Source organism: Oncorhynchus mykiss, chromosome 8 (assembly GCF_013265735.2).
Source record: "Oncorhynchus mykiss isolate Arlee chromosome 8, USDA_OmykA_1.1, whole genome shotgun sequence".
Classification (NCBI taxonomy): Eukaryota; Metazoa; Chordata; class Actinopteri; order Salmoniformes; family Salmonidae; genus Oncorhynchus; species Oncorhynchus mykiss.
The window spans coordinates 22,532,934-22,557,210 of record NC_048572.1 but is presented as its reverse complement, the minus strand read 5'-3'; the positions used below and the strand labels follow the sequence as shown (position 1 = coordinate 22,557,210).

The window sequence follows — 24,277 nt, the reverse complement described above, 5'->3', positions numbered from 1 at the left end:
TCGATGTCATGCCTGCTCCCGCTCCCCCTTCCTGGCACTCGAGGGCGCCAGGCTGCCCATCATTTTACGCACATGTCACCTTCTTAACGTGCATCAGCGCTTGATTGGACTCACCTGTACTCCTTCACGTTTTGATTGCCTTCCCTATATCTGTCTGTTCCTCTGTTTCATACCCGTGTCAGCATTAATGTTTTTTATGTCCAGAAGCTCTCCTGTCCTGCTTCATATATGTTTATTAATTAAATGTTCACTCCCTATACTTGCTTCTCGTCTCCAAGTGCCTGTCCTCACAGAATGCTGACACCACAATTTGAAGCATCAGGGAGTTTTTGCTTTTGTTTTTATTGGTAACGTCGGGTCCGGGAGCCACTGCCGATGGAGCCGGGGGGCCTCAGTTGGCTCGTCGGGCTTCCACGCCTTAGCTGGCTCGAGAGGTTTTCTTGCCTCGGTTGCCTCGGCAGGTTCCCATCCCACGTCATGCCTCAGCCGGCTCGTCAGGCTTTCACGCCTCAGCTGGATCATCAGCCTCCCATGCCTCAGTCGGCTCATTGGGCTTCTACGCCTCGCCCAGGTATCACGCCTGCCCCCGCTCCCCCTCCCTGGCGCTCAAAGGGGACAGACTGCCCATCATTACGCACACCTGTCACCTTAATTACGCGCATTAGCGCTTCATTGGACTCACCTGTACTCCTTCCCATTTTGATTGCCTTCCTTATATCTGTCTGTTCCTCTGTTTCATCCCCGTGTCAGCATTAATGTCATTATGTTTTTCATGTCCAGACGCTCTTCTGTCCTATTTTATGTCTGTTTATTAATTAAATGTTCACTCCCTGTACTTGCTTCTCGTCTCAAAGCATCTGTCCTTATCATCAAATCAGTTATTGTTTTCATGCTCAAACCATGAGCAATAGGCTACCTGTCAAACTCAGCCATTTCTCTCAAAACACAGGGATGTCGATTGGCACGGGGCTAGTACTATCAGAGGACTTTGGAGTTTGCCAGAAAAACAGTAGGTTATTCTGATTAGTCAATGCCATATTTCAGTTTTCATTTAACCAATCTAAACAGTATGCTACTGTTCCCTTGACATGCCATAGGCCTATTTGAAGTCCCGTCTTGTGACTGTCAGATTTGTTTAGCGCCTCACAATCATGACATAACATAGCGCTGGCAAGGCTTTCATCCTCTTTTACCACTTCACCAAATATTTTACAAACATTACTTTTCTGGCCCTCCCTTCTCATTATTTTCAACTCTCCTTTCCCAGCTTTTGTTTTATTGAATTAAACTTGGACAATGTCCGTTTTGCCTGCGATTGACGTTAAGTTTTTCTACCCGTTCTCAAAAGCATTATTTGGAGATTGTCTGTGTAGGCTATTTGATGCGTTTACAGCCCTGAAGTTTAGGCTTATGCACTAATACCAGATAGCCTAAAATAGTGAAAGAAAAGCCTCAATGAAGCCTATATAAATTGCCCAATAATTATACATTTATGGATTTTTTTAAAGGCATTGCTTCTCTTTATTCAAACCTGAATGACCCTAAAACCGTCCACCCGGCGGATATGAGTCATCCCGTGCACCACTATTACACAGGTACCTTTTTAGTATAGTTAGTATTATTAGTATAGTTGTCCGTTTTTTTGTTAGTTTTCTAATGTGTCTCCGTATCTGCCACATGGGTAGTAGTACACTACCTTACCAAAATTATGTGGACACCTGCTCATCGAACATCTCATTCCAAAATCATGGGCATTAATATGGGGTTGGTCCTCCCTTTACTGCTATAGCAGCCTGCACTCTTCTGGGAAGGCTTTCCGCTAGATGCTGGAACATTGCTGCGGGGACTTTCGGTTTCCATTCAGCCACAAGCGCATTAGGGAGGTCGGCCACTGATGTTGGGCGACTAGGCATGGCTCACAGTCTGCGTTCCAATTCATTCCAAAGGTGTTTGATGGGGTTGAGGTCAGGGCTCTGTGCAGGCCAGTCAAGTTCTTCCACACCGACCTTGACAAACAATTCTGTATGGACCTCACTTTGTGCACGGGGGCATTGTCATGCTGAAACAGGAAAGGGCCTTTCCCAAACTATTGTCACAAAGTTAGAAGCACAGAATCTTTGAGAATGTCATTGCTGTAATGTTAAGATTTCCCTTTACTGGAACTATGGGGCTTAGCCCAAACCGTGAAAAACAGCCCCAGACCATTATTCCTCCTCCACCAAACTTTACAGTTGGCACTATGATTTGGGCAGGTAGTGTTCTCCAGGCATCCGCCAAACCCAGATTTGTCTGTCAGACTGCCAGATCGTGAAGTGTGATTCATCACTCCAAAGAACGTGTTTCCACTTCTCCAGAGTCCAATGGCGGCAAACTTTACACCACTCCAGCTGACACTTGGCATTGTGCATGGTTATCTTAAGCTGCTCGGCCATGGAAACCCATTTCATGAAGCTCCCGACCAATGGTTCTTGTGCTGACGTTGCTTCTGGGGGCAGTTTGGAACTCGGTAGCGAGTGTTGCAGACGATTTTTACATGTTAAATTCACTCGGTGGTCCCATTTTGTGAGCTTGTGTGAGCCGTTGTTGCTCCTAGATGTTTCCACTTCAATAATAGCACTTACAGTTGACGGGGGCAGCTCTACGAGTGCAGCAATTTGGCGAACTGACTTGTTGGAAAGGTGGCATCCTATGAGAGTGCCACATTGAAAGTCACTGAGCTCTTCAGTAAGGCCATTCTATTGCCAATGTTTGTCTATGGAGATTTCATGGCTGTGTGCTCGATTTTATACACCTGTCAGCCACGAGTGTGGCTGAAATATCCACTAATTTGAAGTGGTGTCCACAGACTTTTGTATATACAGGACATCTAACATCCTATATCTCTGTCCCCTCTCAGCCACATCTGTGAGAATGGAGATCAACGTCCAGTCTGTTGCAGAGGTCATCCCAGCCCAGACCAGTGTGACTCCACCACCGTCCCCAGTCACAGCAGAGACCCCGGTCCCTCTACCCCAGGAGGGCCAGCACATGGACCCCATGGAGGAGTTTGGTCATCGGCTGGATGAAATTATCAACACCTATGGCTCCGCAGCCAGCCTGATAGAGAAACAGTGCATCATCCTGGAAACGGATAAGGTGGAAGAGGAGGCAAGCGGAGAGGAAGCTGATGAAGTCACAGCCGCCAAGAACACCAGCACGGGCAAGGATGCAAAGAAGTTGCTGAAAGGCTTAGGTAGGTGGATTTAGGGAGGTCAATGTTTTGTTTTCCTCATGCATTACTTGGATTGTGCAGTTTTGTTTTTAAAGACAACATTAACACTTTGATATATTTAGAAAACATAGTCAAGTCCCACAACCTTACATTCAGCAGCAGAATGGTTTTGTATTTCAACACAGCTATGCTATAATCTGTTGTTGTCCGACAACAGTATCTGTGAGCGCAAAGACGGGGCAGTGTGCTAATGAGATAGACAAGAGGAGGTATTCTAGTTACCACTCAACAAGCATTCAATTGACAGAACATGTGTTAAAATAAATTATTGGATACATAATGATGTATATCGCGCTTAAGAATAGTTTTCATTGACTTCAAATATATACTGAACAAAAATATGAACGCAACATGCGACAATTTCAAAGATTTTACTGTTACAGTTCATTTAAGGACATCAATCAATGAAAATAAATTCATTAGGCCCTAATCTATGGATTTCACATTACTGGAAATACAGATATGCATCTGTTGATTACAGATACCTTAAACAAATGGGCCTCACAATGGGCCTCAGGATCTCGTTGCGGCATCTTTGTGCATTTAAATTGGTGGACATTCCTGCAGTCAGCATGCCTATTGCACGCTCCCTCAAATCTTGAGACATCTGTGACGTGTTGCGTGACAAAACTGACAATTTTAGAGTGGCCCTCTACTGTCCCCGGCACAAGGTGCACCTGTGTTATGATCATGCAGTTTAATCAGCTTCTTGATATGCCACACCTGTCCAGTGGATGGATTATCTTGGCAAAGGGGAAATGCTCACTAACAGGGATGTAAACAAATGTGTGAACAAAATTTGAAAGAAATAAGCTTTTGTATGGAACATTTATGAGATATTTAATTTCTGTCCTGAAACATGGGACCAACACACTTTACATGTGTTTATATTTTTGTTCACTGTAAATGGGGTGGCAAGTAGCCTAGCAGTTAGAGTGTTGGGCCAGTAACTGAAAGGTTGCTCGTTTGAATCCCTGAGCTGACAAGGTGAAACATTTGTCAATGTGCACTTAAGCAAGGCACTTAACCTTAATTGCTCAGGAGTCACTGTTAACAATGGAAGACCATGGCCATGACCCTACTCTCAGGGGGAGTTGGGATATGCAAAAAAATGAATCAAATTCACACATGCGTATAATACACACTTGTAAATGTTTGAAATAGAACAAATATAAGCATCCACCAAATTATTATTATATAGTCAGAGGATGCATTCCTTCATCTTCTTTTGAATCTAAGACTTACTGTATAAGTGGGCAAGATCATTTAAAATCATGACTGCTTATCCACAAAGGAACAAGTAGACATGTTAAGTGTCATGTTATTGTATCTCAACATCCATCCAGGTTGTGCCATGTTCAGACTGTGTTTTGAGGACAGGTTACACAAGTTATGGGGAGAGGCCTGCTTCAGAGCAACACAAAGTGTATTTTCTAACCAATAGCAGATGTTGGAGATAGTTTCTTTGCCTCAACATGAAACCAGGCCAGCAACAGAGGGTAATACAAATCTTGGTTACGCATTTTCAGCCATTTGATTTTATTTGCTTTTCCAAAGCCATAGGTGTCAAGATGCAAGAGCTTTCATGCAGGGGAAATTGCTTCAGAAAAGTATTTATTTTGAAACCATTTATAGAATGATCCCTGTTGGCCTTTTTTCATCTTTCTTTTTCTAGTGCCTGTCCAAATGGAAACAAACACTACATGATTTCTCTCTATCCACACAGGAAAGGAGGGCACGCTTCTAATGCAAAGTTTGAACAAGCTGTGCACGCCAGAAGAGAAACTGGATGCTCTACTCAAGAAGTATGCCGAACTGGTGAGTGTTCTCTTCTCCCCTCTATCAGCACACCAGAGAGTAGAGTCTTTCAGCACAGCAGGAACCAGCAGCAATAAAACAGACCAGGGAAAGTTAAAAGGAAACAAATAAAAGCACACATGAATCAACAGGGAAAACAGAGAGTGCCTAGTGAGATCTTGAAAGTGGTTCAGTCTCGTACCGTGATGACCTAAATATTCTGCGCCTCTGGCTGCAAAGGCGAATATGAACGCAAAGGCCATATTCCATAATAAGACAGCTAGCTACAACATGGCTCTGTAATTACTCAACAAGGCAACATCAGGAACACTAGGCATTTTGAATAATATTACCAAAGACATCGCCTACCAGTCTACTTCATGTGTAGTAATTGGACAGTTCCTACATATACAGTGCATAGTATCACCAGGAAAAAGAAAGAGACAAACCTAAAGAGATGTCGAGATGAAACAAATATATACCCATCTACCCACCCAGCCATACCAAATCCTCTTAGGACATGTTTTTATTATTTTAGTCACCCAGTCGGTTGTTAGCCAAAAGCAGCTTAGACAGCCCAAGTCTGAACAGAGGGCAGAGGCTGAAAGGCAGTGCAATGTATATGTCACATCTGTCTGCATGGTCCACAGCTGGAGGAGCGTCGAGGGGAGCAGAAGCAGCTGAGGTTCCTTCAGAAGAAGCAGGGCCACATGGGGAAGGAGAGGGACCAGCTCCAGTACGAGCACAGCAGAGCCATCCTGGCCCACAGCAAACTGGAGGGCCTCTGCAGGGAACTCCAGAGGCACAACAAGACCCTCAAGGTGGGTGATAACTGTTCGGCTCCATCACTACACTAATCTACTCGACATTATGGGTTCAAGACCCTGAAGGTGGGTTGATGCTCACTGCTCAGCTCTAAAATAACTCAAGAAATCTGTCATTAATTTTGACGTTTTCACAGAGGAGATCTTAGTCGTGCAATTTTACATATCTAACTAAGATGTTTGGTGCAGTATTCCTCAGGTGAACAAAATGTGCATGAAAATGAGTTGTCTATCATTGAATGACAACAAACACTTAATTGACGAATCCCTACTGTTGACCAATGACAGATGAAATGGCGTAGACTTTGGCTCCAAACTTCAGCTTGCCTTGAGAACATTGTTTGTGTGTATGAACAGCCGAAAACTCTTACCAAAGACCAAAATGAACAAAAATGCTACAAAATGTCTTAATATACAGTACCAGTCAAAGGTTTGGACAGACCTACTCATTCAAGAGTATTTCTTTATTTTTACTATTTTCTACATTGTAGAATAATAGTGAAGACATCAACACTATGAAATAACATATGTAGAATCATGTAGTAAGCAATAAAGTGTTATAAACAAATCAAAATATATTTTATATTTGAGATTCTTCAAAGTAGAAAGTTCTACTTAACCCCAGTGTCATGGCTAAATTCCCAATCTGGCCTTCATACCATCATGGCCTGGAGGTGTGTTGGGTCATTGTCCTGTTGAAAGACAAATGATAGTCCCACTAAGCGCAAACTAGATGGGATGGCGTATTGCTGCAGAATGCTGTGGTAGCCATGCTGGTTAAATGTGCCTTGAAATCTAAATAAATCACAGACAGTGTGACCAGCAAAGCACCCCCACACCATCACACCTCCTCCTTCATGCTTCACGGTGGGAACCACACATGCAGAGATCATCCATTCACCTACTCTGCGTCTCACAAAGACATAGCAGTTGGAACCAAAAAACTCAAATTTGGACTCTTCAGACAAAAGGACAGATTTCCACCGGTTTAATGTCCATTGCTTGTGTTTCTTGGCCCAATCAATTCGCTTCTTATTATTGGTGTCCTTTAGTAGTGTTTTCTTTGCAGCAATTCGACCACGAAGGCCGGATTCAAGTAGTCTCCTCTGAGCAGTTGATGTTGAGATGTGTCTGTTACTTGAACTATGTGAAGCATTTATTTTGGCTGAAATCTGAGGCCCAGTTAACTCTAATGAACTTATCCTCTGCAGCAGAGGTAACTCTGGGTCTTCTGTTCCTGTGTCGGTCCTCATGAGAGCCAGTCTCATCATAGCGCTTGATGGTTTTTGCGACTGCACTTGAAGAAATGCTAACATTTGACATTTTCCAGGATTGACTGACCTTCATGTCTTAAAGTAATGATGGACTGTCGTTTCTCTGTCATTATGTTCTTGCCATAATATGGACTTGGTCTTTTTCCAAATATGGCTATCTTCTGTATACCACCCCTACCTTGTCACAACACAACTGATTAAATTCATTTTTAACAAGGCACACCTGTTAATTGAAATGCATTCCAGATGATGACCTCATAAAGCTGTTTGAGAGAATGCCACGAGTGTGCAAAGCTGTCATTTAAAAAAAATATATATATATATATTTCACCTTTATTTAACCAGGTAGGCCAGTTGAGAACAAGTTCTCATTTACAACTGCGACCTGGCCAAGATTAAGCAAAGCAGTGCGACACAAACAACACAGAGTTACACATGGAATAAACAAACGTACAGTCAATAACACAATAGAAAGGTCTATATAGAGTGTGTGCAAATTAAGTAAGATTAGGGAGGTAAGGCAATAAATAGGGCGTAGTGGCAAAATAATTACAATTTATCTATTAAACACTGGAGTGATAGATGTGCAGAACATGAATGTGCAAGTAGAGATACTGGGGTGCAAAGGAGCAAAACAAATAAATAACAATATGGGGATGAGGTAGTTGGGTGGGCTAATTACAGATGGGCTATGTACAGGTGCAATGATCTGTAAGCTGCTCTGACAGCTGATGCTTAAAGTTAGTGAGGGAGATATGAGTCTCCAGCTTCAGTGATTTTTGCAATTCGTTCCAGTCATTGGCAGCAGACAACTGGAAGGAAAGGTGGCCAGTTGGCTTTGGGGATGACCAGTGAACTATACCTGCTGGAGCGTGTGCTACGGGTGGGTGCTGCTATGGTGACCAGTGAGCTGAAATAAGGCGGGGCTTTACCAATAAAAGACTTATAGATGACCTGGAGCCAGTTGGTTTGGCGACGAATATGAAGCGAGGGCCAGACAACAAGAGCATACAGGTCGCAGTGGTGGGTAGTATATGGGGCTTTGGTGACAAAATGGATGGCACTGTGAAAGACTACATCCAATTTGCTGAGTAGAGTGTTGGAGGCTATTTTGTAAATGACATTGCCGAAGTCAAGGATCGGTAAGATAGTCCGTTTTATGAGGGTATGTTTGGCAGCATGTGTGAAGGATGCTTTGTTGCGAAATAGGAAGCCGATTCTAATTTTGGATTGGAGAGTTTTAATGTGAGCCTGGAAGGAGAGTTTACAGTCTAACCAGACACCTGGGTATTTGTAGTTGTCCACATATTCTAAGTCAGAACCGTCCAGAGTAGTGATAATAGACGGGTGGGCAGGTGCTTGCAACGATCAGTTGAAGAGCATGCATTTAGTTTTACTTGCATTTAAGAGCAGTTGGAGGCCACGGAAGGAGAGTTGTATGGCATTGAAGCTCGTCTGGAGGATTGTTAACACGAAGGGCCAAAGAAGGGCCAATGTAGGTCATCAAGGCAAAGGGTGGCTACTTTGAAGAATCTCAAATATATTTTGATTTGTTTAACACTTTTTGGTAACAACATGATTTCATATATGTTATTTCATAGTTTTGATGTCTTCACTATTAATCTACAATGTAGAAAATAGTAAAATATAAAGAAAAAACATTGAATGAGTAGGTGTGTCCAAACTTTTGACTGGTACTGTATGTACAAACTGTTCCTGTATTGGAGTCAACCTTTAGTTGACTCCAATACACAGCAGGGGAGCAGAGCAACAATCTACCAGCCTCTTACTGTATGTTTAATCAACTGATCTATTGATGTCTCACTGTTGGTAGCTGTGAGTATTGAAACTCAAATAGACTTGATGAGTGAAATAGGACATCAAATGCAGGAGAGAGAAAATGTTACTGTCCACTGCACATTTGATTTTGTTTCTTAAACTACTGGTATTTTCATTCTAAAAGTTAGATGGCTAAAGGGGCCACTTCCAAAAGGCCTTGACTCTCTTCCCTGAGTCAGAGTGCTCTCAATGTGAGAGGGTCATAGCTCAATTAGCCCTTACATGCTTGAGTGTCCTGTTACATCTATAAATAATAGATTGACACATTTTTTGTCATCCCATTATAAGCAGTTTGTCTGTAAGGTTTCAAAGAAAGTCCATGACCAATAGCACTACCTAATTTGGCCACATGCTTAAGCAAAGGTTGCAGGTTTAGCATAATCAAAGATTTATATTGTGTTGCCACTGCTGTTAGTTCTCTTAATGTGAAACCTCTTCAGCTAAATCTCCGGTTTTGATTACGTTTATCCCTTAATTCAGCATCACTGAACCCAGTTTCACGTATTCTTTGATTCACAGCCAACAATTATGTACACAGTATGATTAAATTGGCATTTGATTTGTTTATGAATCATTTATAAATCACCCTATTGGTCATTAATGGCATAATGCTCAATGATCTGTAAACAAATTGACCTTTTTCACTGGATCAGTATCCTGTCTATTGTGTACCACTTACACAACCTCGGGGACGTATTTCATCTCCTGTTCTTCTCCCCTGGGGAGGTAATTGGACACCCCGTCTCTCTACACTTGGAGGACCTCTGTTGTCTCTCACTGCCACACTGCGCCGTGTGTGTGTATTAGTGTGTGTGTGATTCACACTCAGGCCTTGGGAGGAGACCCCTCAGACACAGGGCACCGGTGTCGTGGCTCTCTGACAAGAGGGATGGTCTCATTGGTCTATTGTGGCATCTGCCCTTCGACTATAAATCAAAGGCAAGAGAAAAAGGCTCAGAGGCACAAGCAGAGGATGGGCGCGGCCCTCCCCTGATGGGCTAGAGCTCTAAAGCCTTGACACATCCATCTCTTTCCTTCTAACATCTTCACATTTCAATGTCAAAAGGAAATCAGGTTGGAAGTAGAGTTAGGGTTATCATTTGACTATTGGGTATAAACGATTGATATGCAGCAATCATTATGCAAAAATGAACATTGTTAGTACATGCAAAGTGAATCAAAATGTGCCGATTTGAATGGGAATGTGACAGCTGTTCAATGTGGAACATCATGTCTTGTCATCTGGTAGCAGAGTCTGAGGAGGAGTGGCGTTAATGTGCTTTGCTACTTCAGTGGTAGGAGCTCTGTCTTTGAGCACTTAGCTGCAGGTTGAATTGAGTTACATTTCCCATGTGGGAGCTTACGCCTGTGTCATTTGTAAAATAAACAGCCATGTCTTAATATAGAAACTCTGGCAATGCTTGGCTTGCTTCTCAGTAAGCTAAGTCTGGAAACTGGCATTTCACAAACCTGACCCCAGCAACTTTATGAGAGGGTTGTGTTGGAGGTTGACTAAAGTCTGAATGTATCTCTCTCTCTCTCCCTCTCCCCATCCCTCTCCCTCAGGAGGAGACCCTTGCGCGTTGTCGTGAGGATGAGGAGAAGCGCAGAGAGATCACCACTCACTTCCAGAGCACGCTGACAGACATCCAGGCTCAGATCGAGCAGCACAGTAACCGCAACAACAAGCTGTGTTCGGAGAACACCAACCTGGCAGACAAACTCAAACACATCATCAGCCAGTATGAGCAGAGAGAGGAGGTACACGACAGGAACACTTAACCTCACTGTTACATGTCTGTAAATCTGTACACCCTCATCCCCGGCCTACTAACCCCATGCATGCAGGCTCCAGTCAGAGAGTCATTTGATAACCAAAGACGTTATTGATGATGATTAATCTACAGGAAATGAACACTTGTATGTAATGTTGAGTGAGATAGCTGTGACAAAAGAGTTGAGTCAGATAAAGACACTCAGAGACACTTAGAGGCATGGCTGGCCGCAGGAAGATGTTTAGAGGTGGGGGTGCTGGGGGGCACCCTTACTTCCCGCTGCTATGCTTAAATCTATTATTGCTTCCTACTCACATCAATACTTAGAGATATAGCCGGCAAGGGCTCCTTATTTGTGCTGTATACATGACAAATTCATACCCTTTTTAAGGTTGAATCTCACTAATTGAGTGACACTATAGCATGTCATATACAGCGTAATCACAAAAAAACACACTTAATATGTTGTGAAATTTGTTACGAATGTTTTGTATTGTAATGTTTTTCAAATGTATAGTAACATTCAAAAGTTTGGACACACCTACTCATTCAAGGGTTTTTCTTTATTTTTACTATTTTCTACATTGTAGAATAATAGTGAAGACATCAAAACTATGAAATAACATATATGGAATCATGTAGTAACCAAACAAATCAAAATATATTTTATATTTGAGATTCTTCAAAGTAGTGACCCTTTACTTAGTAGCAATGCAAATATCATGGTACAGCTGCATAGACACTCAATCATCATGTTACTTCTTAATAGTACGATTATAAACATATATTATGATGAATAGAATTTAAACTTGTGTCTCATTAAATAAGTGTAGCTAGTTATAATTGTAAAGGCTCAGCAGATAATAAGAAAAGACGATCAGTATTTACCTGGCTAAAAGAGAAGGAATATAATATCTATTGTTTACAGGAAACAATTTTAGATGGAGTTGTGTGGAAAAAGGACTGGGGGGGGCCAAATATACTTCTCCCATGGGGAAAGAAACTCAAAAGGGGTGATGATAATAATTAGCCATTATTTTGATCCAAATGTGCACATTGTCCAAACAGATCCTCAAGGTAGATGGATGATGTTAAATTTGTTATTGGGCCATACACAGATATGGCTCATTAACCTATAAGGTCCATATAATGATGATCCACACTTCTTGAAAATGTACACACTAAAGTTTGGGGTCACTTAGAAATGTCCTTGTTTTTGAAAGAATAGCAATTTTTTTGCCCATTAAAATAACATCAAATAGTTCAGAAAATACAGTGTAGACATTGTAAATGACTATTGTAGCTTAAAAGGCAGATTTTTTATTAAAAATCTACATATGCCCATTATCAGCAAAGGTCACCGTATTCCAATGGCATGTTTAATTTAACCTTTATTTTACTAGGCAAGTCAGTTAAGAACAAATTCTTATTTTCAATGATGGCCTAGGAACAGTGGGTCAACTGTCTTGTTCAGGGGAAGAACGACAGATTTGTACAGGGGTTTGATCTTGCAACCTTTTGGTTACTAGTCCAACGCTCTAACCACTAGGCTACCTTGCCGTCCCACGTTGTGTTAGCTAATGCAAGTTTATCATTTTAAAAGGCTAATTGATCATTAGAAAATAATTTTGCAATTCTGTTAGCACGGCTGAAAACTGTCATCCTGATTAAAGAAGCAATAAAACTGGCCTTCTTTAGACTAGTTGAGTATCTGGAGCATCAGCATTTGTGGGTTCGATTACAGGTTCAAAATGGCAAGAAACAAATAACTTTCTTCTGAAATCCGTCAGTCGCTGGGCAATACGGACTTTCAGCTCCCTCCAAATATTTTCTATTTGGTTCAGGTCTGGAGACTGGCTAGGCCACTCCAGGACCTTGAGATGCTTCTTACGGATCCACTCCTTAGTTACCCTGGCTGTGTGTTTCGGGTTGTTGTCATGCTGGAAGACCCAGCCACGACCCATCTTCAATGCTCTTACTGAGGGAAGGAGGTTGTTGGCCAAGATCTCGCGATACATGGCCCCATCCATCCTCCCTTCAATACGGTGCAGTCGACCTGTCCCCTTTGCAGAAAAGCATCCCTAAAGAATGATGTTTCCACCTCCATGTTTCACGGTTGGGATGGTGTTCTTGGGGTTGTACTCATCCTTCTTCTTCCTCCAAACACGGCAAGTGGAGTTTAGACCAAAAATCTCTATTTTTGTCACATCAGACCACATGACCTTCTCCCATTCCTCCTCTGGATCATCCAGATGGTAATTGGCAAACTTCAGACGGGCCTGGACATGCGCTGGCTTGAGCAGGGGGACCTTGCGTGCGCTGCAGGATTTTAATCCATGACGGGTTAGTGTGTTACTAATGGTTTTCTTTGAGACTGTGGTCCCAGCTCTTTTCAGATCATTGACCAGGTCATGCCGTGTAGTTCTGGGCTGATCCCTCACCTTCCTCATGATGCCCCATGAGGTGAGATCTTGCATGGAGCCCCAGACCAAGGGTGATTGACCGTCATCTTGAACTTCTTCCATTCTAATAATTACGCCAACAGTTGTTGTCTTCTCACCAAGCTGCTTGCCTATTGTCCTGTAGCCCATCCCAGCCTTGTGCAGGTCTACAATTTTATCCCTGATGTCCTTACATAGCTCCCTGGTCTTGGCCATTGTGGAGAGGTTGGAGTCTGTTTGATTGAGTGTGTGGACAGGTTTCTTTTATACAGGTAACGAGTTCAAACAGGTGCAGTTAATACAGGTAATGAGTGGAGAGCAGGAGGGTTTCTTAAAGAAAAACTAACAGGTCTGTGAGAGCCGGAATTATTACTGGTTGGTAGGTGATCAAATACTTATGTCATGCAATAAAATGCTAATTAATTACTTAAAAATCATACAATGTGATTTTCTGGATTTTTGTTTTAGATTCCGTCTCTCACAGTTGAAGTGTACCTATGATAAAAATTACAGATCTATACATGCTTTGTAAGTAGGAAAATATGCAAAATCGGCAGTGTATCAAATACTTGTTCGCCCCACTGTATATGTCACTCCCTTTGGTTTCATTCCCAGTCGTTATTGTTGTTGTTGTTTCTGTTCCTGTTTCATGTCGGTGCGCTGTTTGTGTTTCTTGTTTTGTTCATTTATGAATTAAATGGTTTCACTCCTTGAACTTGCATCCCGACTCTCAGCGCACTCGTTACACACCACATGTTTCAAGAATGGCCATTATCCCTTTATTCAGATTACAACCGCTCACTTTCGGTTATTTGAAAACATCGCCAAAATATCGTTCTTTTTTAAACAAGCCATAGAAAGTTGGTTGCAATTTCAGTTTAATCCACCTGAAAAGGCAGAACAAATAATACAACAAATATTGTGGTTAAACTCAAATATACTAATTGATAAAACACCTTTATTTTGTTATTTTATTTTGTTACTGTCGATGTGTAGCTCGTTTTTGGTCACAGGTCCAGGAACGGCTGAAGAATTGCAATACTTACCTAGCGCTAACGCTGCAGATAGCAGTACTTGGTGATTTGAAAAGTCATAGTCAATCGATCAATAATATAATAATTATTTTAACAAAATGTTTATCTTTAATTTACAATCTTCAGAAACTATGAGAATAGAAAGGTTCAGTAATTTGTGAAGCATCACAGCACAATTGAAAAATATATGGCAAATAGAAATCGCACTGGGTGGACCTCAGAAATAGAGGAAGGCCAGGACTAAAAACAAACAAAATAGAACTATTGTAAAATAGATTGTGTCTATAAAATGTGTTTAGTATGTATATGCTGGAAGTAGAAGCCTAAGTGTTATTGTTTATTAGTTTACTTCAATTTGGGGAGCGGTGGTTGGGTTTACGGGGAATAGAAAAGGAAGGTATACTCCAAAAAATGTGTATATATGTGCATATGTATGTGTATGTATGTATATATATATATGTGTTTTATGTATGAATGTTTATATATATATATATGTGGGTATGTGCATGTACAGTTGAAGTCGGAAGTTGACATACACTTAGGTTGGAGTCATTAAAACTTGTTTTTCAACTCCTCCACAAATTTCTTGTTAACAAACTATAGTTTTGGAAAGACAGCTGGGACATCTACTTTGGGCATGACACAAGTAATTTTATCAACAATTGTTTACAGACAGATTATTTCACTTATAATTCACTGTATCACAATTCCAGTGGGTCAGAATTTTACATACACTAAGTCGACTGTGCCAGAAAATGACGTCATGGCTTTAGAAGCTTCTGATAGGCTAATTGACATCATTTGAGTGAATTGGAGGTGTACCTGTGGATGTTTTTCAAGGCCTACCTTCAAACTCAGTGCCTCTTTGCTTGACATAATGGGAAAATCAAAAGAAATCAGCCAAGACCTCAGAAAAAAATGTAGACCTCCACAAGTCTGGTTCATCCTTGGGAGCAATTTCCAAAAGCCTGAAGTTACCACGTTCATCTGTACAAACAATAGTACGCAAGTATTAACACCATCAGACAGCCGTCATACCGCTCAGAAAGGAGACGCGATCTGTCTCCTAGAGAGGAATGTACTTTGGTGCGAAAAGTGCAAATCAACAGCAAAGGACCTTGTGAAGATGCTGGAGGAAACAGATACAAAAGTATCTCTATCCACAGTAAAACGAGTCTTAAATCGACATGGGGCGGCAGGGTAGCCTAGTGGTTAGAGCGTTGGACTAGTAACCGTAAGGTTGCAAGTTCAAACCCCTGAGCTGACAAGGTCGGACATCAGTCGTTCTGCCCCTGAACAGGCAGTTAACCCACTGTTCCTAGGCCGTCATTGAAAATAAGAATTTGTTCTTAACTGACTTGCCTAGTTAAATAAAGGTAAAATGTTTAAAAAATTACCTGAAAGGCATCAAGGAAGAAGCCACTGCTCAAAAACGGCAATTAAAAAAGCCAGACTACAGTTTGCAACTGCACATGGGGACAATGATCAAACTTTTTGGAGAAATGGTAAGTAGGAGTGGTATACAGAAGATTTGGTAAATTTTGGTAAAAGACCAAGACCATATTATGGCAAATAGTCCATCATTACATTAAGACATGAAGTCATCATGAACTTTGAAAGTTTCTTCAAGTGCAGTCGCAAAAACCATCAAGCGCAGTGATGAAACTGACTCTCATGAGGATCGACACAGGAAAGGAAGATGCAGATGATAGGTTCATTCGATTTACCAGTCTCAGAAATGGCAGCCCAAATAAATGCTTCACAGAGTTCAAGTAACAGACACATCAATATCAACTGTTCAGAGGAGACTGTGTGAATCAGGCCTTCATGATCGAATTGCTGCAAAGAAAACACTACTAAAGGACACCAATAAGAAGAAGAGACTTGCTTGGGCCAAGAAACAAGCAATGGACATTAGACCAGTGGAAATCTGTCTTTTGGTCTGAAGAGTCAGAATTTGAGATTTTTGGTTCCAACCACCATGTCTTTGTGAGACGCAGAGTGGGTGAACAGATGATCTCCGCATGTGTGGTTCCCACCGTGAAGCAAGAAGGAGGAGGTGTGAAGGTGTGGGGGTGCTTTGCTGGTCATACTGTCAGTGATTTTATCAGACCTCAGGATAAGACCCAGATGCAGACAGTTCAGAGTAACAGAAGTTTATTACAAAAACAGGGGGCAGGCAAACGACAGGTCAATGGCAGGCAGAGGTCAGTAATCCAGGGCAGTGTCACAAGGTACAGAACAGCAGGCAGGCTCAGGGTCAGGACAGGCATAATGGTAAAAACCGGGAAAACGAGAAAACTGGGGTACGGGAAAAACGCTGATACGCTTGACGAGACAAGACGAACTGGCAACAGACAAACAGAGAGCACAGGTATGAATATACAGGGGATAATGGAGCAGATGGGCGACACCTGGAGGGGTTGGAGACAACCACAAAGACAGGTGAAACATATCAAGGTGTGTCAGATTTATTTAGAATTCAAGGCACACTTAATCAGCATGGCTACCACAGCATTCTGCAGCGATACGCCATCCCATCTGGGTTGCGCTTAGTGGGACTATTTGTTTTTCAACAGGACAATGACCCAAAACACACCTCCAGGCTGTGCAAAGGCTATTTAACCAAGAAAGAGAGTTGTGCAGTGCTGCATCAGATGACCTGGCCTCCTCAATCACCTGACCTCAACCTAAATTAGATGGTTTGGGTTGAGTTGGACTGCAGAGTGAAGGAAAAGCAGCCAATAAGTGCTCAGGATATGTGGGAACTCCTTCAAAAGCATTCCTCATGAAGCTGGTTGAGTGAATGCCAAGAGTGTGAAAAGCTGTCATCAAGGCAAAGGGTGGCTACTTTGAAGAATCTAAAATATATTTTGATTTGATTAACACCTTTTTGGTTACTACATGATTAATTTGTGTTATTTCATGATGTCTTCAATATTATTCTACAATGTAGCAAATAGTACAAAAAAAGAAAAACCCTTGAATGAGTAGGTGTGTCCAAACTTTTGATTGGTACTGTATAACTGCCTTATTTTGGACCTTAGGAAGAGTAGCTGCTGCCTTGGCAGGATCCATAACAAATACAATATAACACATCAGAAAGGAAAGGACAAGCCTGAAGTGACATACAAAAGCCAGGATCTGCCATGCAGTTGGTTGCCACTGAGGCTGCTGCTGCTTTTGCTGCTCACATACACAGCTGGGAATGGTGTGTAAAAAACCATCATGATTTAAATGTCCTATTTATTTTTTGTTGTTTTTTTACTGGTGGAGTTTTTAGTAATTTGTCTCAAGTGCCATCTGCTGGTTGTAGTCAGCATAAACACTTAAGAGGCAGCGTGCCAGAAAGAGATGTGATTATTTGACATCCAAATAACATCTAATGTGTCCTATTAAAATAAGTGATTAGAACCACACATTGCAATAATGAACAAGCCATTCTGACATCAGCAGTTGCATAAAATGGACACAAGTTGACATTTGATAGTTGGCTAAATGCTGAGATGGATTCATTTCCAGATGGACATTAAATGTTCTCCTTTTGGCAGAGAAATTGTGGATTATTCCACACTGTTTACACATATGGCTATTTGCCATAGTAAAGAAAATACACTGAACAACAATATAAATGCAACATGTAAAGTGTTGGTCCCATGTTTCATGAGCTGAAAAAATGTATTCCATAAATGCTCCATACACACAAAAAGCTTATTTCTTATTTATGTCCCTGTTAATGAGCATTTATCCTTAGACAAAATAATCCATCCACCTGACAGGTATGGCATATCAAGTAGCTGATTATAACAGCATGATCATTACACAGGTGCACCTTGTGCTAGGGACAATAAAAGGCCACTTTAAAATGTGCAGTTTTGTCACAACACAATGCCACAGCGCCGGTTTCACGTTTTGAGGGAATGTGCAATTGGCATGCTGACTGCAAGAATGTCCACCAGCGCTGTTGCCAGAGAATTGAATGTTAATTTCTCTACCCTGCCTCCCGGGTGGCGCAGTGGTCTAAGGCACTGCATCACAGTGCTAGCTGTGCCACCAGAGATTCTGGGTTTGAGCCCAGGCTATGTTGCAGCTGGCCGCGACCGGGAGGCCCATGGGGCAGTGCACAATTGGCCCAGCTACGTCTGGGTTAGGGAGGGTTTGGTCGGCAGGGATATCCTTGTCTCATTGCGCACTAGCGACTCCTGTGTTGGGCTGGGCACAGTGCACACTGACCAGGTCGCCAGGTGTACGGTGTTTCCTCTGACACATTGGTGCGGCTGGCTACCGGGTTGGATGTGCATTGTGTCAAGAAGCAGTGCGGCTAGTTTGGGTCGTGTTTTTGAGGATGTATGGCTCTCGACCTTCGCCTCTCCCGAGTCTGTACAGGAGTTGCAGCGATGAGACAAGACTGTAACTGCCAATTGGATACCATGAAATTGGGGGGGGGGGGGGATATAAAAAATCTCTACCCTAAGTTGCCTCCAATGTTGTTTTAGAAAATTTGGAAGTACGTCCATCCGGCCTCACAACTGCAGACCACATGTAACTATACCAGCCCAGGACCTCCACATCCGGCTTCTTCACCTGTGGGATTGTCTGAGGGGGTTGTGGAGGGGAGCTGAGGAGTATTTATGTCTGTAATAAAACCCTTTTGTGGGGAAAAACTAATTCTGATTGGCTGGGCCTGGCTACCCAATGGGTGGGCCTGAATGCCAAGTGGTCCCCCATGGCTGCACCCCCGCATACTCATGTGAAGTCCATAGATTAGGGCCTAATTTATTTATTTCAATTGACTGATTTCCTTATATGAACTGTAACTCAGTCACATTATTGAAATTGTTATATTTTTGTGCAGTATAGATTAGTCTCATGCGTAAAAATAAATAATATCTATAGAAACAATTGTTTATCCTAATTGAACTAATCTGGGGTCAGTTTTCTTATCAGAATTTGTGCCCTGATAATAATAATCCCTTTATGAGAGGGTTGTATGAAAAAGTATGAAAATATATGCACTCACTATACTGTAAGTCGCTCTGGATAAGAGTGTCTGCTAAAATGACAAATGTAATCCTGAAAAAGACAATACTTAAAAAATATATATAATAAGGCTTTTGCATTTGTCCTCCTGTTAATTGTGAAACTGTAATTCAAGTCCCAGGTTTTACGAGTTCTCCACCCACTATTTTGTCTGTTTTCTCAGGCATCATAAAACGTGTCTGAACTTTCCAATGAAATACTGTGCGCAAACAACAATGGCCTTAATTACTTTTCAAGGAACATGTTAATGACAATTTCTCATAGACAGACAGGATGGCAGTGGTGGTTTTAGAGAAATGTATCCTAATGGATGGATTCATAACCTGTACAGAATGTCTTAGAAGCCCTTCTTAAAACTAAGTGTCTAATCTAGTGTGTCATCTCACCTTGTCTATCACTCAGAGCTTGGAGAAGATCTTCAAGCACCACGACCTGCAGCAGAAGCTGTCTGATACCAAACTGGAGCAAGCTAATGCACAGCTGCAGGAGGCAGAGGAGAAGCACAAGAGAGAAAAGGAATATGTGAGTCATTGTACTTACATTTTTTGTCATTTAGCAGACGCTGTTATCCAGAGCAAGGGCATACATTTTCAGACTGGTCCCCCATGGGAATCAAACCCACAATGCTGGCGTTTCAAGTGCAATGTGCTACCAACGGAGCCACACAGGAGCACAACTTTTACTGACCTTACCCACAAAGTACTGTAAAGCAATGTAAATATAGTTGAGTAACTTTTGTCTAATAAACAGTATTAAGTTTACAACCAATCATGTTTGTTGTGCATGTGATGCTCACAGAAATGAGTATTGTAACCATCCACTGTCTCTGTTGTTAGCTGCTTAGGGAGGCAATTGACAAAACAAAGAAATGCTACACATTGAAGGAGCAAGAGTTGCAGTTGAAGAAAAAGGTAAATGTGTGCTTTACGTGTGTTTTGTTTTTAACCAGTTACTGGTACATGCAGCTGAGTGGAAACTACAAGCTAAACTTCTGAGAGAGCAAGAGACTGTCATGCAGGCTCAGGTGAATATATCCAATGTGGTGCCAAACACCCTTATTCACTACATTTATTTCAGGGCTAAGTCTATGAAAGGCAAGTCCAATCCTACCATTAAGGTCCTCTGGAGTGCTCCATGTGTGTTAAAGACAACTAATATTTCAGTATATACTGTATTAAGTTCATTTGGATCTATAGTAATGTTTTTCAATATCCTCACCATGGCAAAAGTGACCATCAAAAATGAGATTCTCCTCTCATAACTAGGCTATATGGCTTGATGTACTTGGTACTTACTTTGTCAGCTGAAAATTTGTTAGCTGTACTGTACAGAGCAGCCATAATTCCCATGATAGCAGCAGGCAAGAGAAACTCCCTCTTCCTGAACCAACAGGATGACACAGCATCATGGGAATATTAAAAAATGTGATGCAATGCCACACAGTACCACATACTCCAGCATCATTGATCATTCAATTATAAAATTATGATACAATTGCAATTGCTATGTTTATTGGATATGGCACAATTATTGTATGGGTGCAAGCAAATTATACAATGAAATTAGTTGGTCTGACGCACAAAGATAAATGCTTCCCTGCTGGATTCAGAAATTATAGCTGACAGTTGATATGGTTATAATTAATTGCAGAGAAACCTTGCCATTATTTAAAGCCTTGTGTTTTCTCAGTAGAAACATTACCCTGACTCCCAAATGACAAAGTAACAATAAAACAAATTATGTTAATACTGTATTTCAGTACCTATATAATCATGACACAAGGCGAGACCCAGATGCAGACACAGGAGGCAGTATTTATTAATCCAATAGGGGAAGGCAAGAGAATGGTCGTGGACAGACAAAAGGGTCAAAACCAGATCAGAATCCAAAAGGTACCGAAGGGCAGGCAGAATAAAGGTCAGGGCAGGCAGGATGATCAGGCAGGCGGGAAAGTAGTCCAGAGTCAGGCAGGGGTCAAAACCAGGAAGACTATCAAAAGAGAATAGCAAAAGGAGTACGGGAAAAACACACTGTTTGACTTGACTAACATACAAGACGAACTGGCACAGAGAGACAGGAAACACAGGGATAAATACACTGGGGGAAATAAGCGACACCTGGAGGGGGTGGAAACAATCACAGGAACAGGTGAAACAGATCAGGGCGTGACAATATGATTCATCATGTATTTGTACCAGGCCATGTCATATTTCCAATCCAATTAACTAGGAATGTCAACCTTATTTGTCTCTACGATACCAGGCGTAGATTTAGATCACACAAGGAAACGGCCAAAGCAGTGCAGCCAGCAAGAAAAATCTATTCGAAAGACGTGAGGCAGAAACTGATCTGTATCAAGTGAGCTTTTCTGAAATACAACACATAACCAAGCAAATGCCTTTCCTCTTTTATAGCGCATGTCAAATCAGTTGTTTTGCTTTTGTTCCAAAACAGTAACTCTCAAATAAAGACGGTTGATCTCAACGGGATTGCTAGCAGATAGACAGGTTTGAATACGGGAGACTGGCGGTGTGTGCGATGTGGTTTCCCCTGAGGGCCTCTGGAGATTAGCCTGTTAACTCTAGCTGGACCGACTGCCACTGAAACATTTATAGAGCTGCTCATTAACATAGCTCTGCCAACACTGAGCAGAGGACTGCTAAAGGGAAGCCCAGGGAGGCCGCCTGGCCAGCTGAGTGTAGAGCATTCACACCGAGGGCCCTAGGACTTGGAATGCAATGCTCTGTAATTAGGCCCTGAAGCAATGAAGAAACCAGGCAAGGCATACCAACAATGCGTGACCTTGTTTGTCAGGGAAAATATACATATTTGAGTCAGTCGTGAATGACTAAATGTTTGGTGAAACCGGCTGGCTCTTCCTCTCACCACACCTCCTCTCCCTCTAAAGTATAACAAATTTGTTTCTGGGTCAAATAAGGCTCAAAGCATAGATCTGATTGTTCATGAGGTGAATTGATGCATATGAATGCTACATGTGAAATCAATTTCTGGAGTTCTCTCCTGACTGTCCCTCTGTTTTTCTGCAGCTTGCTCTGTACTCCCAGAAGTTTGAAGAGTTCCAGACTACGTTGTCTAAGAGCAACGATGTGTACGCCAGCTTCAAAAATGAAATGGAGAAGGTATGTGGCATCCTTAAAATAAAATCATCCTTCCTTTAAATGTACTGTTTATTTTTAGGGCCAAGTGCATGGAGGTAATATAAGGTCGACATAATTCTGAAATGAGAAAACAGCTTTATGTTGGAGGGACTGTTTTCTATATTAATCATATTCAGAATGATGGTTACATTTTCAGATACGTTTTAACCCAACAAACATTTTGCTTCATAGATGACAAAGAAGATGAAAAAACTTGATAAAGAGTCGAATGTTTGGAAGACCAGATTTGAGAGCACTAACAAGGCTCTCTCGGAGATGATTGAAGAGGTAAATACTCATCTATAACACATGCAATAGTGTTAGACTTTATTCAAATGCGCTACAACAAGTTAGACTCTCTTTTCCACAGAGGACTGTGAAGGAGAATGAGTATGAGATGTTCGTCGTGAAGATTGACAAGCTGGAGAGGCTCTGCCGAGCACTCCAGGATGAGAGGAAGATCCTGTACTCCAAGATCAAAGGCATTCGCCAAACGCCTGACGCCACCGAGGGGACACCCAAGGACGAGACACAGGAGGTGGCCACTGAACCAGTCCACAGCCTCATGGACATAGTTGAGGAGCCAGAGATGACAGAGGAGATGGCCCGTCTGAGGGCTGAGCAGAACAGGCTGGCGGAGTTCGCAGCCTCCCTACTGGCCCCGTCTACAGGAGACGATGATGACGATGACTCTGACAGCGAGGAAGAGCCAGAGTCTACAGAACCTGCTGAGGCCCAGAAGATCCCTGAACCAACAAAGGCCCCAGTACAGGTAGTGGTAGAGGCACCAGCACATGCAGAGGAACCAGAACCAACATATGCAGATACACCAGCACAGACTCCAGCACAAGTAGAGGCACCAGCGCAGGCTCCAGCACAGGCTCCAGCACAAGTAGAGGCACCAGCACAGGCTCCAGCAGAGGCAGAGGCACCAGCACAAGTAGAGGATCCAGCAGAGGCTCCAGCACAGGCTCCAGCACAAGTAGAGGCACCAGCACAGGCTCCAACACAGGTAGAGGCTCCAGCACAAACAGAGGCACCAGCACAAGCTCCAGCACAGGCTCCAGCACAAGTAGAGGTACCAGCACAGGCTCCAGCACAGGTTCCAGCACAAGTAGAGGTACCAGCACAGGTGGAGGCACCAGCACAGGCAGAGATGGCTGCCCCAGTCCAGCCAGAGACCCCAAAACAGCCAGAGCCCTCCGCCAAGAAGCAGACGCCAAAAAAGAAGAATGCAATTAAGACTAGCTGAACCGACGAATGTGTCATTTTGTGAGCGTTAGAACTATAGTCCCTGTGCCTCGTGTTATGGTTGAGTTGAGATATCCAATCCAACTTGGTTTGTCTATATACTGTTTTATCTGAAGTGGTGTGCAGTAGAAGTATGTTTAAGTCGTATACCAGATGAGGACAGACAGAGATTTACTGCATAACCAAAGAATAGGTAGAAAGGTTATTCAGGACAATGCACCCTCAAAACTTTCCAATGCCGAATGTTGCCTTGCGCAAATAGCATCAGAACAGTCACTGTCTTTTTTGACTTTTTCCATCTGAACCCCTATAATGTAACTTCAATAAATATCTAATTGTAGACTATGTAGACATGCCTGTGCTCTTTGGAATGTATTGCTTAGACCCATCACACTGTTTTACGCAATATACATCTCATATCCAACCTTATATGACCAAATATTGCAAGATGGACCCATATATCTAGATAAAGGCCTGATATTGATTTCAAGTCCCTTTTTATTTTGACTAATGTCTTATCTATATGGATTGTTAACTATTTGCTTAAAAGTTAACTGGCCAGTCATTCACAAT

The 24,277-nt window shown here is 42.2% G+C and overlaps 1 protein-coding gene across 2 annotated transcripts in view; it reads left to right on the top strand.

The window, feature by feature from the left end:
• Positions 1–24,055, top strand: part of txlnba (taxilin beta a) — a 29,174-nt gene extending 5,119 nt beyond the window's left edge. Inside the window, exons 2-10 of one of the 2 annotated variants that reach the window (XM_036985045.1) lie at positions 2,897–3,232; positions 4,998–5,089; positions 5,719–5,889; positions 10,572–10,766; positions 19,698–19,817; positions 20,245–20,319; positions 22,343–22,435; positions 22,646–22,741; positions 22,824–24,055. In XM_036985045.1, coding sequence (XP_036840940.1) covers positions 2,911–3,232; positions 4,998–5,089; positions 5,719–5,889; positions 10,572–10,766; positions 19,698–19,817; positions 20,245–20,319; positions 22,343–22,435; positions 22,646–22,741; positions 22,824–23,705 — 2,046 coding nt within the window. In that variant the 5' untranslated portion in view covers positions 2,897–2,910 and the 3' untranslated portion in view covers positions 23,706–24,055. Of the gene's footprint in view, positions 1–2,896; positions 3,233–4,997; positions 5,090–5,718; positions 5,890–10,571; positions 10,767–19,697; positions 19,818–20,131; positions 20,207–20,244; positions 20,320–22,342; positions 22,436–22,645; positions 22,742–22,823 lie in introns of both variants that reach the window. The other variant, XM_021611980.2, reaches the window with a different exon arrangement.
• The last annotated feature ends 222 nt before the right edge of the window (positions 24,056–24,277 follow it).